Raw genomic sequence first — 19,224 nt, 5'->3', positions numbered from 1 at the left:
CTATATTAATGTCATGTCATGGCGTGTCATTGTATTAAGGGATATTTACTATTTAAGTTAAGAATTATATTCTTAATTAATAAATGGTATGGTCCAATTAAGCATTTCTGTTTCATGTGACCCCACAAAAATGTTAGACATAGACATTATCATCACTGACTATAACAACTCAGGAATGTTTCAAGAACATTAAAAATAAATGCCCTTAACCTGCCCACTTGGCTGCATTTGAAAACACAAAACCTACATAGCTGGCACTCGTTCCTAGGAAAACATTGAAATGTTTCTCACCTTACCATCATCTCCAGAATTATGGTCAGGAACATCTTTGGGTCCATAAAAGCAGGCTGGTAATATTCAAAAGCCTACGTGCACAGAGTACCTCTGCTCCTGAGACTGGCTGGGTGATCCTGACACAGTAACTCGGAGACTTGTCTTTTCCTTACATGCAGAAAGTCATATAACTTATTTACTGACTAACAATGTGACTACAGAAGGAGCTTCTTACTGACCGTTATCACACAAGAAATACCTAGTGAAGACACAAAAATGTTTGTTACCTGTATGCTGCCAGATCCGTCTAAAGCTGCTTTATTATTTTGTGCTTTCAGGTGGACCCTGAGATGTATTACGAGGCCTGCGTGAGTGACACCTGTGCATGTGACATGGGAGGAGATTGTGATTGTTTCTGCACAGCAGTAGCTGCTTATGCCAAAGCCTGCAGTGAAGCATGTGTGTGCATAGATTGGAGAACACCTGATGTCTGCCGTAAGTAAAGGAATGGGACAATATGATTAATATGATATCCAGATTATTTTACATTTGACATAGGCCTAGTGAGATTGCAATGGCAAGCAAAAAAATCCCAATTGTAGTAGGATTACCCAACCTCTGACTATAATTGTCATAACTGATTAAATGACAGTTGATTAATAGTCTTTGTTTTGGTATTTTTTGGCACAATAAGCTCTTTTCTGCGATTTCTACAACAAAGAAGGACAGTGTCAATGGCACTACAAGGCATGTGGAACTCCCTGTATGAAGACTTGCAGGAACCCTAATGGTACCTGCCTGCATCATCTGAAAGGGTTGGAGGGTAAGATATTTTTTTATGTTTGATGTAGCTGGGAGTGCTTAGCCTTTTCTAATAAGCCTCTCAACATGTGACTAAATTAATTTACATATTATACCCATGCTCAGATAAAAATAAATGAAGTGTGGGGTGCAGAGCAATTATTGCCTATGCAGGGGCAGCTGAGCCAAGTACACCTGGTGCATCACATCTAGGCACAGGAAATAATTGCTCTCGCCCTACTCCTTTACTGCTCAGTGCTATCCTCCTTGCATGTTACTCTGCACACCACCTTCCAGGCTCATATACTCTAACGCTATATGCAAACATACAGTCTGATACCATATGTTAACACACATTCTAACACCAAACATTGATCCTCTGACAATGTACTCTAACACTGCACATGGATGCTCCACCCATGCATACATAGTGTACTGACACCACCACACACATACACCACCACACACATACACTCACTCTAACATACATTAACACCTAATAGAGTCTAACACTGTACTAGCACCCACAAAACACACACACTGTACAGTGATACACACATTTTAACGCTGTACACTGATACCCTGCACATGCCTATTCACTTTACATTGGCACCCCACACAGTATACCACTGCACACACATACAGTCATTGCAGCGTTGTACACTGACACATGCTCTAAAGCAGGGGTCCTCAAACTTTTTAAACAGGGGGCCAGTTCACGGTCCCTCGGACCGTTGGAGGGCCGGACTATAGTTAAAAAAAAAAACTATGAACAAATACCTATGCACACTGCATATATCTTATTTTGAAGTGAAGAAACAAAACGGGAATAAATACAATATTTAAAATGAAGAACAAGTAAAGTTAAATCAACAAATATACCCTCCCCCCTACCCACTATATATCCCCCCACCCATTATATACCCTCTCCCCCCTAGCCACTATATATCCTCTCCCCCTTACCCACTATATGTCCTCTCCCCCCTACCCACTATATGTCCTCTCCCCCCTTACCCACTATATGTCCTCTCCCCCCTTACCCACTAGATATATACTCTCCCCCCTTACCCATTATATATCCTCTCCCCCCTTACCCATTATATATCCTCTCCCCCCTTACCCACTATATACCCCCCCCTCACCTTGAAGTCCAGCGACGGGAGCACGATGCTTCTTTCTTCCTGCACCGCTCGCTGGTGCCCACTGCTGAGCGCCGTAATATGACGTCATATTTCGGCGCCCAGCAGTGAAGCAGCGGGCACCAGCGAGCGGCTTTTAAAGGCTGTCTTCTTTTTTTGGATGTGGGGGAGAACGAGGGGCGCCGAGCGCATCTCTCTCCTCCGCATCAGTGTTTAAAAGCCGCTTGCTGGTGCCGGCTGTTTCACTGCTGAGCGCCGCAATATGCCGGCATATTGCGGCGCTCGGTTGCCATGGGTGCACACATGGGACGTCAGTGACGTCGCTGCATGCGCCTGCTCCCGGCGGTCCCCGCATTTTTAAAGTAAACGCGTGCCGCAGGGACTTCACAGAGGCATCCTTGTGTTTCGAAAGCATCTTTCGGAACACATGGATGTCCTGAGGCAAAAACACCCCGCGGGCCGTAGTTTGAGGACCCCTGCTCTAAAGCCATACACTGACACACATGGTCTAACACGGTTACACTGTCACACCACTACACTTATTCACACACTGTATAATTTAAAAATATACTAATTAGTGCCCCGGGTTAAACAAGTGTTAGAGTGAATCAGTCTATTCCCTTTAAGCCTGAAGCAGCAACACTGATGGATGCAAATACAAATACATATACAGTACTTACTATTGCCTGCCAAATACACATGCATACCCATACACACAAACACTCTGACTACATTTGCCCTTGCATTCACACACACTGTCTCTCTCCTTATCTCTTCTCTTTATTTCTCACTATCTCTCTCTTATTTATCATTATCTTTCCCCTTCCTACACATCCCCCCTTTTCTCTTCATCTCTTACCTTTCTCCCTCTCCTTTTCTGTCATCAGGCGTGCAAGGTCTGTTCCTACAGATCTCTGTTTTAGTGCTCTCTAGCATTGCACACAGTTTCAGTGCTGAGTGCTGGGATATAACACAGAAACAGTGGACTGTATCAACATACATCACTCTCCCATTAATTTTGGGCTGATTAGAGGGAGATCCCTGCCCCTCCAGCTGCCTTGGTTCCCTGGTACTAGGAACGGTGTCTCAATGTGTTCATTTTTATGCAGTTGGGATGTGAAATGTTGATATAGTCACTCATATGGTTTTGTGGTACTTTTTGCAAAAATAATTGAAAAGCAGTTATGTATAAAAAGTTAATGGTGTTCTTGTCATTTTAGTAACCAATAGTGTGTTCCAGATTACCGGTATTTGCCCATAAGATTTGCTGCCATTGTTATAAGTCCTCTTTTTAATCTATGAGATACAATACATTTTCTTCATGACAAGCTTCACAATTATTTAAAACTACAACAGTTTTTCACATTTTAGTGAGCCACTAAAACAGGGCTTGACAAATTTGTTGTGAATCTAGGCGCCAGGTAAAAAAGTTAGGAGCCAGGATTTTTTTAAACTAACAGTTGGTTAGGAGTGATCGGATCATCATCAGCCCACTTACTAAACTCACAGCGTTTGACCTGGAAGCACCCTGGACTTTCAGGTCAGTGCTGTTTTTTTTTTATTATTAATTAATTTTTTTTTAACTCTTTCGATGCTGATGTTCCATTGGAGCACAGCATTGACTGATATTTAGTCCCCACAAGCTTGTGGGGAAAAATGTCAACCCCTGCAATGCCACGAATGTGTCATACACAAGTGTGGCATTGAAGGGGTTAACGCTGCACTGTCGCTCCCATGGAGCGATCAGGCAGCAGGGGGGGTGTTGGGGCTGGTGTCCACACTCATGTGGAGACCAAAGAACCTTCTCCCCTGTCCCTGAAGCTGCCTCTGGCAGCTGGGACTCAATTGCTGGTCTATAGACCAGCCATTGCAGGGAGGGGAGTCTTTGATGACTGCTGTAGGCTTCCATGCCTACAGGAATCATCAAAGGGCTTGTGGGGGCTCGTTTTTGCTGTTGCTGGTCTGCCTGGGCTTCCAGGCAGACCACCAGCAGCAGAGCCCCGTACAAAACGGGAATTAACCCCTAAATGCCGCGATCACGTCATTGAAGGGGTTAACGCTGCACTGTCGCTCTCATGGAGCGATCAGGCAGCAGGGGGGTGTTGGGTCAGGTCCCCACACTTGTGTGGGGAACCAATCAACACACAACCCCCTTCCCTGAAGCTGCCTGTGGCAGCTGATAACACGATTGCTGGTTTTGCAGCAACCGCGGTTTCAGCCTACAGGATCACTCCGTGGGAGTGATCTCAGGCTCGGGGGCGGGCTCTGAGTGGCTGTGCTGTCTGCCCAGACTCCTGGGCAGACAGCAGCAGCAGCGCCCCCGTGTGGTTACTCAGCCTCTTACATCCACATTTTTTTATGGATGTAAGAGGCTGACAAAACCTAGGCGCCAGGACAAAATTCTCTGTCGCCATGGAGACCTGGCGCCTGGGATTTGTCGAGCCCTGCACTAAAATGTGGCTTTAGTGTAACCCATTAAATTGTTAGATTCAAAAGGTTAAATAAACCCCTTTCAGGACTGGTATCTTCTGGCCAGGGGGCATGCAAAGCCAAGTGCTCCCCCATAAACTAACAAACACACTCACACATACACACACTAAAACATACTGACTCTAGCACACCACACACCATTATCTTTCCTTTTTATAGTTGCATGCACACGTTGCTAGAACCTGCGCTATTGCCACCTCTGTGAATGGGCTGGTTCAAGTCACACTGGCCCTTTTAAAGAATTTGTTACAGCCCAGTGGGCCATTGCCCTCCTGCCCCCTGAAGCCAGTCCGCCTCTGTTACCATTGTAGAAATATACCGTATTTGATATACCGATATAATGATTATATGACGACCCTCCAAAATTTGAATATTAATTTAGGAAAAAAAGAAAAAGCCTGAATGTAAGATGACCCTATAAGAAAAAAGTTTACACGTGAATTTATATTTACTAGTAAAATTATTTTTTCATATTTAATAAAAACTATGATTGAAACATTTTTTTGTTGTTGTTGTTTTTATCTCCTTTTACTTGTCAACCTGCCCACAGTTATGCACATCTGCCTTTTAACCCTCCTATTTACCACTCTGCCTCCCATATTCATTTTAACCCCCTATATGCCACTCTGCCTCCCTGATATTCCTTTTAACCCCTATATGCAACTCTGCCTCCCTGACATTCCTTTTAACTCCCTATATGCCACTCTACCTCCCTGATATTCCTTTTAACCCTCTATTTGTCACTCAGCCTCCCTGATATTCCTTTTAACCCCCTATATGACACTGACTCCCTGACATTCCTTCTTTATCACCTATATGACACTCTGCGGTACTGATATTCTTTTTAACCCCTATATACTACTCTGCCTCCAGAAAGCCCTTTACCCCCCCCTATATGCCACTCTTACCCTCCCCCGACTTACCAGTGCTTCTTTAGACTTCTCCCCGTGCTCATACAACCTGAGCTGCTGCTGCCGGCACTTCCGCAGGGGCTTCTATGAATGAGCACCGGAAGGTCATGTGATGCCGGTGCTCCGTCATAGAAGCCCCAGCAGAAGTGGAGGTTGCAAACGCCCACGGGCTGCTGGAGAGGAGGATCCAGGTCCCCTTCAGTGCTGCGGGGGATCTGGATCTTAGTCTTGTAGTCAGACCTCTATTTGAGGTCTGATTAGAGGACGACCTCGAATATAAGACAATGGTTTTTTTCAGAGCATTTGCTCTGAAATAAACCTTGTCGTATAATCAAGCAAATACGGTTTTTCACACATTCAGACTAGAAATATATACTGCAACTAGTCAGCTTTATTATTTTAAGTTTTTTCAGTGCTTTCACTATCCTATTTCTTATCAATTTAGGTTGCTATCCTAAATGTCCAGCAGACAAACCATTTTTTAATGAAGATGAAATGATATGCGTGTCTCAGTGTGGCTGTTTGGACAACGATGGAAATTATTATCAAATTGGAGAGAAGGTTGAATCCTGCAATGTCTGTGAAACTTGGTATAGTATTCTGTCCTTTTCTACTAGTGCAAGTATATAGTATAATTAAACAAATCAATTGAATCAAGCTATTTTCCCTTGCTGGTATTACTGCTAGATTTGCAGATTATGGAGTTTAAGGATTTATAGGGTTTATACTAAAGGGCCCCTCTGTTCTTATTCATTTTAGGGGTTAATACCCGTTTTGTATGGGGCTCTGCTGCTGCTGCTTCCAGGCAGACCAGCAAGAGCAAAGAAGAGCTCCCACAAGCTCTTTGATCACTCTGAAAGGAGTGATCAAAGAGACTCCTTCCTGCAATTGCCGGTTTACTGGCGATTGTGTCCCAGCCAGAGGCAGCTTCAGGGACATTGAGAAAGGTTTCTTCGGTCTCCACATGAGTGTGGAGACCAGCCCCAACCCTCCTCTGCTGCCCAATTGCTCCATTAAGTGCAGTGTTAACCCCTTCAATGCTGGGGTTAATATTCATCCCCACAAGCTTGGGTTTGGTAAAAATGAAGAAAATACATTTGACTGCAATGTATAGAACAGACACTAAAATGGTTAAATCAAAAGTGTTAAAATGCCCCTGGTAAAATACTTTGGGATGTCAACTTTCAAAAAAATATATTTTTGTTGAGCAGTTTTTCTGGCCACTGTTCCCAGCAAACCACATTTAAAAAAAATCTTGTTTAGAAACAGTGATGTGCATCATTGATATTTAACCCTGTAAGTACCAAAATAAATGAAAATACCAGGCATATGTGGTGTTTCCAAAAACAGGACAAATAAGAAGGAGACTAAACAGCCAATTAGAACACACTATGTGACATAAAGTTCTCCTACTCTTCATCCTGGGTGCAGATGGACACCTGGAGAGAGGAGATGGTTTCGCATTGCATTAATCAGATAATATACATACCTGCTGTAGGGCTGCTGTAGAGCCGACTTCTCTCTGCTAGTGTCAGACAGCTGGTCACATACACGGCTCACAAGCAGCTCAGGTTATGACAGCAGTGGAGTAGTTCAGGCTACTACAAATTATTTAAGACTATTTCAGAATGGGGAGCTCAGGGCCACCCACCACACTGGCATCCTGGTGCAATTGCTCCATGTGACCCTTGTTTTATCTGCATATGGCGATGCTGAATATCAGACCAAGGTTTAAATCTTTACAGCAAAAGTAATGAGCTGATCAAATGGGCCTAATTGTTCTCACCTGGCATTAAATTCTGTTTCTAGGAGGAAAGTTTATTGCCCCTGGCAGCCTTCTTATAGAAGAATGTGTATTAAAGTAGTCTGTGAGTACTTTAATATGTGGTCTTAAAAAACAAGAATGCCCCCATGCATTTTCAAAAGGAACACCATGTAAAGTTAAAGGACCTCTCAGCTATCAAATGCAGTAAACCTAGAGTGCCCCTTTAAGGGTCCACAATGCCCAATCCATTCTATGAATTTTACAATGGCCTTTTCTGACTTACAGAACATCCTTCCTTATTATTCTTAGGGTTGTCATATTGGTCACATAAAAAAGAAGTTTACATACTGCAATCCAGACCAAGTAAAACTATTTTACCAATTGATGCCTTTTACAGTTCTTTTCTGGTAAAATACATTATAAATAAATAGATAGACATTAATATCCCACTTTGTAATAAGATATATCATGGGAGCGCATTTTTTTATGTTTTTTTCATAATCAGTATGATGATCCCCCTCACTAATTTACCTCTCATATTGTTAAGTTGATGATAGTCGTACATTGGTACAGGCAGCTTTTGCAAGGAAACCCAGTATAATGCTAGTTATAGCATCAACGGGTTCCCTAATTAATTTCAATGACATAAAAAGGTAAACTAGGTTGTTTTTTTAATATTTAATCTTTAAAAAAGCAAACCATTGAATAAATGGTAGGCTGATCTGTCTGATTTGTATGCAAACATGTAATTCATGCTTATTTTTGTCATTCAGCGTATGTACTGTATCGGGAATTGTGTGCCATTATGACTTCAGTGGTAAGTTTAAATTACTGACGATAATTAGCATTGCAATTCTCATGACCCATGCACTTCACCTTATCATTACGGCACTGCGTATTAACCATTCAAAACACAAAAAAAACCGACACAGAGGCAAATTGGATTTAGAATTGGCCACGGCATTTATTTACGAAATGCCGCGACATTGTTTATTACTCCCAAATTTAACAGTATTAAAGAAATGTACACATCCTAAATTCCGAATTTAAAACCGAATCGATCGTAACCTAATCGTCCTATTGACGACCACCAGCCTCGCCAGATACCACCGGTTGTTGTAAAACTCAGGACACGATGGGTCGGAGCAATAAACACCTTGAATGTAGAAAACCGTATGGGCATCATTCTAACATCTATCATCTAACCTACAACATGAATGTATGCCCATACCACGCCCTAATGGCGACAAACTAGATCATGGTCTAAAAAACCTCTGGATCACTCCGCCATGGGCCAACGTGCTTGACCACACCTGAACCGCTCTAGCCAATCCATCGGCCACCTCCAAGCACCACAAATCCAAACCAATAGCATTCAAATGCACACCATCCCTTCCCAGCATCCCAGAAGGGTCCTCCTCAATGTCTGTGTGCTTAACAACAATTCCTCCGTTATACGCCAGAACAACCGCGGGATTATGTGGGACCAAACGAAAATAACACCCGGAAAAGCCGCCTGAAATCTCAACATAACATATAAGCAAACCTCTAGATCTATAAAAGAACAAAGAAATAATGTAAGTGCGAAATAACACAAAGTACTGAAAGAACAGTTACGCCATAACAACCGAAAATTGATGCTATGCATTATCAAATAGGGCCTGATGTACCTTTTAAACCGGCCTGATTCCCACGTGCCTATGCGTCACTCAAGCCCCATCTAGCTGCCTGAGTCGCTGCTCCAATACGAAACGAGTGCGATCCGAATTCAGAAGGAGCGAGACCCAAACTGCCAAGACATTTTCTAAAAACTGCTACGAACTGAAACCTGGAAAGTGAAGTACCATCAGCATGTCATAATAAAGAACCCTTGCCCTCAGGCCGAATAGCCAAGTATGCTCGCGATTAACCTACAGGACAAAGGTCGGAACCCGGAAAGGAGGGCAACTGCACCTTAAAACCCTTACCATTCTTTTCTGTCTTGGAATGCCTAATCAAAATCTCAACCATCTCCGTCCCCAAGCAAACATCCCTAAGTTGCAAGCCACCCTGCGATTTAGTATTGCCAAAAAAATGCTAATAAAAAATATAAATGAAAAAGTCCTACCTCAAAACCAGAAGAACAAATGCTACAAAGGCTCAAGGAGCCGAAATGTCACAGGATGCCGCGGGTCAGGTCTGTTACCACCCCGACGATAACCATTCATTAGAAGACAATACAAACATAGGGGCGCATGTACATGTGGGAAAAAAAGAAGAAAAATAATAATAGTGTGATAATGTATGATACAAAAAAATTATATGTAAGTGTTGTGAATGCACTCACAAAACGTAGAAGGTGAACAGGCTCTTCAGAATAAAATGTTTCTTTTATTTCTTCATGTTTCTAAAATATCCAAATAAAAGAGAAAAAAAACCAATGGTGCAGTATTTTCTTATAATGGTTTAAGAAAAGTTGGATTGCACTTACAAGACAGTCGATAAAATCAGGCACTTCAGTATAAAGTCCACGGGTACAAATGAAAAGTCCTTTGAATAGTCCTCAACGCGTTTCGCCTTTAGGCTTCCTCAGGAGAACAATAAAAGGTTATATCCGCAATGAGAGTTCATGAAAATGAGCGTCTATTTATACGTTAAATCCATGTTCCGTTCTGTCCATTCCGTCCGTCGTCTTCATTTCCGGGTGTATTGTCATCACGTTCCTTCCGTCGTTGCTAGGCAGCCGAGATGTTATTTTTCATTCGGTTTATGCCGTCGTCTTCACTTCCGGGTGTGTCGTCATTCCACTCTCTCCGTCGTTGCTAGGCATCCGGGACGTTGTGTTTGATTCCATCTTCGGGTGTGTCGTCATCACGTTGCCTCCGTCGTTGCTAGGCTGCCTGGACGCTTATTCTTGTATGTCTATCCGTAGCTCCTCCCGCTGGATAAATATGCATCTTCTCGCTTTCTTTTTATGTAGAGTCACCGATCATCGTTATTTTAATCATAATGTTCGTTTCGTAAATATTTTATGGGGGGAGAAAAGGAGACATATCAGGGATCTAATTTTGATATCTATGTAGATCCACACAATATGTAGGAAAAAACGGGGACGGTATGTGTAAGAAAATATAGGTAAAAAACCACATAGAGTGGAGAAAGAAGAGGTAGTATTGTGAACCCAAAACGGGGTTAGTATTCTAAGATAGGAGATATCAAATAGCATTAAATAAGATGTGAATATAGAGAGACATATGTTAAGATATTATAAACTTATTATTTTTGTTTTTATAATATTTAAATTCATATCTAAAATTGTTAAATTATTTCTAATAAAATGCTGAAAAATAAATTACTATCTAATAATAAGATGATAGTATAAAAATAAATAAATAAATAAATAAATAAAAGTCTATAAAACCATGTATATATGTTGAATGTCCAGATAAGTATATTGATAGATTAATCTATATATATATATATATATATTGGTGAATGTCCAGATCAGTGTATTAATAAATCTATAAAAGTATGTATATATGTTGAATGTCCAGATCAGTATATTAATGAATTAATCTATAAAAATATATTTATTGATAAATGTCCAGATCAATATATTAATAAATTAATCTATAAAAGTATGTATATCCAAATCGGTATTCAAGCCACCTCTTTTGTATGTCTGAAATTTAAAAATCCACTCTGTCTCTTTTTTGGACAGAGCCGAATTTATGTCACCTCCTCTCCAGTGTGTTCTAACCAAATCTATGCCTAATATCTTGAAATCCCGTAATGAGAACATTTCACATGTATTACAGTGCCGAGGTACACTATGTTTGATGTTATAGTTCCGTATTCCCCCCAGATGTTCCAAAATTCTGATTTTGAGTTCTCTTGAAGTGCGGCCAATATACTGTTGGCCGCATTTGCATTCCAATAAGTATATGACATTTTTAGTGTTACAATGAATAAAATCTTTTATTTGATATTCTTTCCCTGTGTTGTTACATTTGAAACTAGTAATTTTCTTTGATTGAGTGTTGCAAGTTCCACACACTTTACATCTACCGCATCTATGAAAACCAGGAGATTTTTCTGTGAGAAAGTGATGATGGTCTTTCTTTTTATCTATGCTAGGTAGTGCACTTGGGGCCAATATGGTTTTTAGATTGGCTAATTTCTTATAAATGACTTTTGGTCTGTCTGGTAAATGACCCTGTAGTATATGGTCTTCTTTCAAGATAGGCCAACATCTATTAAGGGCTTTTTTGATTAGAGGAGCTCTATCGTTATACTGGGTTAAAAAAAAGGACTTTTCATTTGTACCCGTGGACTTTATACTGAAGTGCCTGATTTTATCGACTGTCTTGTAAGTGCAATCCAACTTTTCTTAAACCATTATAAGAAAATACTGCACCATTGGTTTTTTTTCTCTTTTATTTGGATATTTTAGAAACATGAAGAAATAAAAGAAACATTTTATTCTGAAGAGCCTGTTCACCTTCTACGTTTTGTGAGTGCATTCACAACACTTACATATAATTTTTTTGTATCATACATTATCACACTATTATTATTTTTCTTCTTTTTTTCCCACATGTACATGCGCCCCTATGTTTGTATTGTCTTCTGTTGAACACTGAGAGGAGTGTTATCTTGGGCTGCGGCAGTACTGTGAGGAAGAGTATATATATATATATTTTTTTTTTTCTATCTACTCACCTGGTGTTTATTCCTCCTTTTATTCGTTTGATAACCATTCATTGCCTGACCAACTAAAAACTCCTTAGTAATATCCCTTGTCCCCTGCCGCTTGAAATAAAAAGCCAATGCCGCCAGCCGCCTATCCATGCCAGCAACAGACGTACCCTTGGCAAATTCACTTCCCAGATACCACAATAGCACCACCAACTGGTCATCCTCAGAGCATGGGTTACCTTCCTCATCCAAAAAACCAACCCAATCTTTCCATACCGCCCTGTATGATGCCCAGGTCGCCAAAGCCAGAGACTTGCCAATCTGCTTCATGACGTGATGTCTACCAGACTCCAAATCCACGTAGGGACGTCTGCTCCCAACTCGTCCGTACCCGGCGCGGCCTCCCGAAAACGTTGCCATTGCTGTCGGGATAAAGCATCGGCAATAACGTTAGACACCACGGCCACATGACTTGCCCGAACCCACACATTCAATTGTAGGCAACGTAACACCAAATGCCGCAATAAGCTCAAAACCGGTTTAGATGCCGATGTTAAATGATTAATCGCTTGAACCACGCTCATATTATCACATTGAAAAATTATCTTTGCATTACACAATTTCGCACCCCAAACCTCCAGAGCCGCAACTATGGGGAACAACTCCAGCAATGTTAAGTTTTTAGTCAAACCATGCTGCTGCCAAAGCTGGGGCCAGACATCCGCAAACCACGTTCCCTGGAAAAAGGCACCATAACCGATCGCCACCGAAGCATCAGTGCAGAGAGACAAAGCATCATTATGTGACACTCTGTCCAACCACAATGACTTACCATTGTACTCACACAAAAATATCTTCCATACCCTCAAATCAGCCTTATGAGCAGCCGACAGTCGGATGAAATGATGTGGGGACCATATACCTGCAGTGGCCAATGACAGCCCTCTACAAAAAAACTACCCATGGGCATGATTCTGCAAGCAAAATTTAACTTACCCAAAAGAGACTGCAGCCAAACTAGTGTAACTTTTTTAGCAGATTGCGCCTGACGAACCACCAAACGTAACTCAGACAACCTTATCTAACGGAAGCCTGCACAACATCCTATCTGAGTCAATTTTAATTCCTAAAAACTTGATAACTGAGCAGGGCCCCTCAGTCTTATCCGCTGCAAGCGGAACACTGGATTTTTTTAAACACCCCTTGCAATGTGTGAAGCAAAACAGCACAAACCTGAGACCCCGCAGGTCCCACACGTAAAAAATCGTCAATCGTCGACATTCCAGACGCATCTCTAATACCCCACTCCAAAAACGTGCTGAAAGTCTCAATGTGCGCACAGGAGATCGCACACCCCATGGGAAGACAACGGTCTACATAAAAATAACCATCCCAATGGCACCCCAATAAACAAAAACAATCAGGGTGCACCGGTAACCAACGAAATGCAGATTCAACATCTGCCTTAACCATGAGGGCCCCCGAGCAGCAGCCCAAACCACATCCACAGCCCTGTCAAAAGATGTATAAGAGACCTTACAAAGTTCCCTGTCTATCCCGTCATTCACCGAACACCCCTTAGGAAAAGACAGATGATGAATGAGGCGAAATTTACCTGCCTCCTTTTTGGGCACAATACCTAATGGTGAAATCATCATATCAGACAGAGGGGGGTCGATGAAAGGTAAAGCCAAACACCCTAACAACACCTCCTTCTCAAATTGGTCTCCTACCATCTGCGGATGCAACAAAGCAGACTTAAGGTTTTTTGCCATAAAACCCCGAACTTCACCCGAAAAGGGGATATGAAAATCAAAACGAAAACCTTTTTCAATAAGCTCAGCCCCCTCCTAATTCCCATACCGCCGTAGCCACGGCAGCATCGTGTCCACGCTCACCAGGGAAAACCCCTTGAGTATGGGGGTTGGGCAGCTTAGGCTGCTTGCCCTTCTTGAATCATTTAACATAGGCATGGCTATCCCCGCAACCTGTGCACTCATGTTTATATTTACAGGCCTAACCCCACACGCATTGAGATTCATTAAATTGCGAACACAACAGTCTAAACTGTTCATCATACCTTAGCCAAGCTAGGCCTCCATAAACTCTGTGCGCCTCACCAATGCTGTCTAAATAACAAAATAATGCAGAACAACTCACTGGCGATTTCTCACTAATAACGCTGGCAAGAATTGCAAAAGCTTGCATCCAATTCGAAAAAGTGCAGGGAATCAGCCTATGCCGCCGATTCTCCTCATCCTTTTCTTCTTGTCATCAGCCTTAGATACCCTGTCCAAATTAAACCTTTCTAGGGGGAGGAGAGAAAATATGTCTACACATTCCCCTTTCCATATTTTCTCCCTCAGTTTCCGTTTCAAATGCGCCCCTCATAGCAAACATACACTTCGGCTTTAGCAAAATCAGACAAAGTCTCCCCATTTTTCCCTCTTCACTAACTTTACCAGCATTCCCTGCTACCACCGGAACCTGCACAATACTTGGTACCCCAGATGCAGCTGACCCTGCACCCCCTGTCCCAGAGAACGACGGGGAAACCGTACAGCCTGCACCCGGAATATTTGAACCCCAAACACCACTAGCCGCAGCCTCGACATTGGCCACTCCAGGGGACTGAGACCTATCCTCACAACGCTGCAATATGTCCTTAATACCATCAAATAAATCCTGCTTAAATTGTTCAACCCATGACAAACCCCTATCATTCTCAGGGTGCAATATGGATGACCCACCCCTACCACCAGTCAAACCTAATCCACCAGCAGAATTGAAAGGAAAAAGAGAGGGGGGGCACCCCAACATACTCACTGGACTGGGGGAGAACTCCACTGCCAGCACCAGGTCCCGTTGCAGTCACACATCGAGTAGAAGGAACAGCACTGACTCCACTAGAAACGATTGAGGAAGGAACTGCTGCCATCTCCTGGCTGAAAGGCGTCACTGATGTGAGCCGAGAAACATCATCCCGGCGAGACGTCACCTTCATTACTGACGTTGCAGGGACGAGCTCCGAGCATGTGCACTCCTGCTTCGTTTTGCTGGCACTGCCTGTAAAAGAAATAATCGGGACAGCAAACATGGAAGGTGAAGGAAACCGCTTGGTCTCGCTTACCGCGTCTGAAGGCTCTTCCACATGCGCCGCTGGAACTCTTACCTCTCTTACGTCTCTTACGTCTGGGGGGCGGAGGAGCCGGATCCAGCAAGTCGTCGTCCCCGCTAGACGCAGCCAAAGACACGATGCTCCGGGAAGGAGCGTTTGGGCAGCCTCTCTCATACTAGATAATAGCATTTCATGTCTTTATCCATAATGTATAGACAATCTGCTAATCTTCTCTTCTCTGTATATCAGTTGAAATAATAAATATAGTTATGTTCACATAAATTTATACTGTATATTTTCCCGCCAAAATAAATCCACCCAGGTGGGTAGCTGACCGATGTTTGACCCCAAATCCTCGCCCAGTTCCTTCCTGAGTGCATGGCTGGGTCATGTAACCCCTTCTGCCTATACGTCTCCAGGGGTCTCTTTACCAACACTGCACTACATTATCTGTACACTACATTAAAGTGACAAATATCTCACAGTTTTGATTGTGATGCATTGATTTCTCATGGATACACATATCACAAATGTCAATACAAACTAGTATGAAAAATATTTTTGCTATCTAATATAATCTTTGTGTTTTTACAGTAACATAAATCTTCTCTTTTGTTCTTAGCGTGTTACTGTGAGTTCCAGGGGCAAATCATGGATATTGGTGAAATCATCCAGACAGAGAACAGTCTTCAAAACTGCATTATTGTTAAATGCGGACTTAATGGAACAGTGGTATCTCTATGTCCAACAACCAAAGGTATTTATAATTAGAAACATATGCAGAGGCTTCATCTTAGAAACTAAATTAGTATTTTTTGCTCAATAAAAGATTTGTGAATCTGAAAAACTCTTCCCTACCAGTATATCTCGTGGTGCAGTGTGTTAATGAACATGTTATATAACCTATTTTTGTAACTATATATAAATGTAGACTTCATTATGAAAACATTAAAACTCAAACCTACAAAAGTTAACTACTCCTAGCATACCCTTATGAATAGGCCAACTCGTTTCTCTCCAAATAAAAAACAGAAACTAAAATTGTTAATAAATATAACAAATTTCACATTATTAATTTAACAGAACCTATATCTACAAGAAGAGTTGGACCAACAAAGTCAACTGTAGGTGCCTCCTCCATTTCAACCATGATTTTGAAACCCACTACACTTTTGGCTAAAACTACTGAATCCCCAAAACTTTTATCAACTACAACTAATTTGGTAGATTCATATGTACCATCTATGACCTCTCAAGCTTCCACTACACTGACAAAAACACCAGAAGTTTCAGCTACTACTACAGGCTTCAGAATTTCACCTGCAGGTGGCTTTTCCATTTCAACCACATCTTTAATACCCAGCACACATTCAACAGCATATACAAGATCTACGAAGGTTTCAGAAATACCAATGACAACTTCTAAATTGTCCTCCACAACAGTGAGAGCCTCCGAAGGCTCTACTACACTCGAATCAACACTTAAAGTAAAGGCTCCAACTACTGGACTCCTTGAAGTTTCAAAAACACCTCGAGTGATGTCTACCGCTTCATCTAGAGTTTTAACACCCGCAAACATCTCAGTCTCAACTACACAGCCTATCAAGATTTCCACAACCACCTCAACTACTTCTGTGTTTTCACCTACAAAATCAGAACCTTCTGCAGCCTCCACAACACCTGCAACAACTCTAAAGATTTCAGTCACAAGTACCGAAATCTCAGGAGTGTCAAAGTCAACTGTAGGTGCCTCCCCTCTTTCCACCATGACATCAAGACCCACTACACTTTTGGCTACACCTACTGAATCCCTGAAACCTTTATCAACTACAACTCATTTGGTAGATTCATATGTACCATATATGTCCTCTCAAACTTCCACTATATTGACAAGAACACCAAAGGTTTCATCTACTACAGGCTTGAAAATTTCACCTGCAGGTGGCTCTTCCATTTCAACCACATCTTTAATACCCAGCACAAATTCAACAGCATATACAAGATCCACGAAGGTTTCTGAAATAACAATGACAACTTCTAAATTGTCCTCCACAACAGTGAGAGCCTCCGAAGGCTCTACTACACTTGAATCAACACTTAAAGTAAAGGCTCCAACTACTGGACTCCTTGAAGTTTCAAAAACACCTCAAGTGATGTCTACCGCTTCATCTAGAGTTTTAACACCCGCAAACATCTCAGTCTCAACTACACAGCCTATCAAGGTTTCCACAACCACTTCAACTACTTCTGTGTTTTCACCTACAAAATCAGAACCTTCTGCAGCCTCCACAACACCTGCAACAACTCTAAAGATTTCAGTCACAAGTAGCGCAATCTCAGGAGTGTCAAAGTCAACTGTAGGTGCCTCCCCCCTTTCCACCATGACATCAAGACCCACTACACTTTTGGCTACACCTACTGAATCCCTGAAACCTTTATCAACTACAACTCATTTGGTAGATTCATATGTACCATATATGTCCTCTCAAACTTCCACTATATTGACAAGAACACCAAAGGTTTCAGCTACTACAGGCTTGAAAATTTCACCTACAGATCTTTTAAGATCTTCTAAAGTATCAACTACAACAAAAGGACCATCAGAAACCCCAATTCAAAAAGAAGTAACATCTGCACCATTAGTAATCTCCAAAGCCTATACTACACCTATAACATCTCAGAAAGTTTTACCTACAAGTAAAGAATCTTTGCAAATTAAATCTTCCAGTGCTGCCTTTTCAGGTAGAGTTCAAAGACCCAGTAGTACTACTAAATTTATAACACCTTTTAAAGTTTCAACAATGCTAAGAACTCCAGCTGCATTAGAATTAACGACTATACATAAATCTCACTCACCTAGGCCTTTGCCTACACGGAGGGATGAACCTGGTGAGCTCACTTATTTTACAGAACAGGAAACATCCATAGCCAGCAGTAGCATTTCACGCTCAACTGAAATCCAAGGCACAACTAAACCACCCTCGACTGAGAGTTTGGAAATACCAAAACCTGGAAATGTCACTTCACACCCACATTTAATTAGAAGTGATTTAGTGGCGACCATAACACGTCCGCAGGTAACAAAAATATGTAGTAAATGTAATTAAAAGAGCACGCTTTTGTTTTACAGCACACTATTTAGCTGCTGCAATATATGGCTCTTACTGTTTTAGTTTTTGTATGGTTGTCTATCTTTTTCAGCTCTTTTCCCTAAAGTGCAAGTACATTCAACTGTACAGCAGCAGACCCGAGAATCCATCTAGCATATTCGCTACTACCAACTTAACCAATACAACCTGTTAACAACCAGTACTTACTAGAGGGGGCTTAGCACAAGTTATTTATTTAAATTATTTCAAATATTTTTTATAATTGAATATACTTAATTCCTTTTATCTCATAGCACAGGGGGTAGAGGAGAGAAAAGAATTTCTTTGAATTACTATATCTACTGATAGGAAAGGAAATCACACTTGAAAAATAATCCATCAATGTATCAGCATACAGATAAAATTCTTTAGTATTGACCATTTATGGTGTATGAAGAGAACAAAATTAGGTGTGTATAAGTGCACTCCTATAAACACAGTTGATAATGGTATGGTGCAGCAAAAAAGAAGCAATGTCACAAGTCTCACTTTTTGTGATATGAGTAATCTACAGTATAATATGTGAAAAAAACAGTGTTGTCTTCGCTCACAAAAGAAAGATTAGTGTAAATATAAATAACAGTGTTGGTGTAAAAAAACCTCCTCTGTCGTCCTTATATTAGATCAGTTCTTATGTCATAAAAAGAGATGCAAGTCCAAACTTCTTCTTGGATGCTTGATTACTTTAAAAAAAAAACAAAAAAACATAGTGTGGGACGTATATGATATGAACAAATGGTGACTAGAAAGGTGAACTCAACTTTTGCCTTTTGGGGGAGATATGCTTGTTTCCACTTTATCTTGTTCTTACTCCAAAAGCATTAGAGTTCTTGAAAAAGAGAAACTCACATAGTATAATACTGTATTTCTTAGTTATAATATTTGTAAATGTAGTTTACTC

The 19,224-nt window shown here is 41.4% G+C and overlaps 1 protein-coding gene across 1 annotated transcript in view; it reads left to right on the top strand.

Moving 5' to 3' along the window:
• LOC149275196 (mucin-5B-like) overlaps window positions 1–6,462 on the top strand; it is a 40,837-nt gene extending 34,375 nt beyond the window's left edge. The window contains exons 14-17 of the mRNA XM_089504897.1: window positions 612–768; window positions 968–1,096; window positions 6,060–6,204; window positions 6,420–6,462. Coding sequence (XP_089361023.1) covers window positions 612–768; window positions 968–1,096; window positions 6,060–6,204; window positions 6,420–6,462 — 474 coding nt within the window. The remainder of the gene's footprint in view (window positions 1–611; window positions 769–967; window positions 1,097–6,059; window positions 6,205–6,419) is intronic.
• Window positions 6,463–19,224: the final 12,762 nt, after the last annotated feature.

Source organism: Sceloporus occidentalis, unplaced genomic scaffold (assembly GCF_023333645.1).
Source record: "Sceloporus occidentalis isolate IW3139 unplaced genomic scaffold, rSceOcc1.0.p SCAF_295, whole genome shotgun sequence".
Lineage (NCBI taxonomy): Eukaryota > Metazoa > Chordata > Lepidosauria > Squamata > Phrynosomatidae > Sceloporus > Sceloporus occidentalis.
Note: the sequence above shows the minus strand (reverse complement) of the source record. Positions and strands in the feature narration are given on the sequence as shown.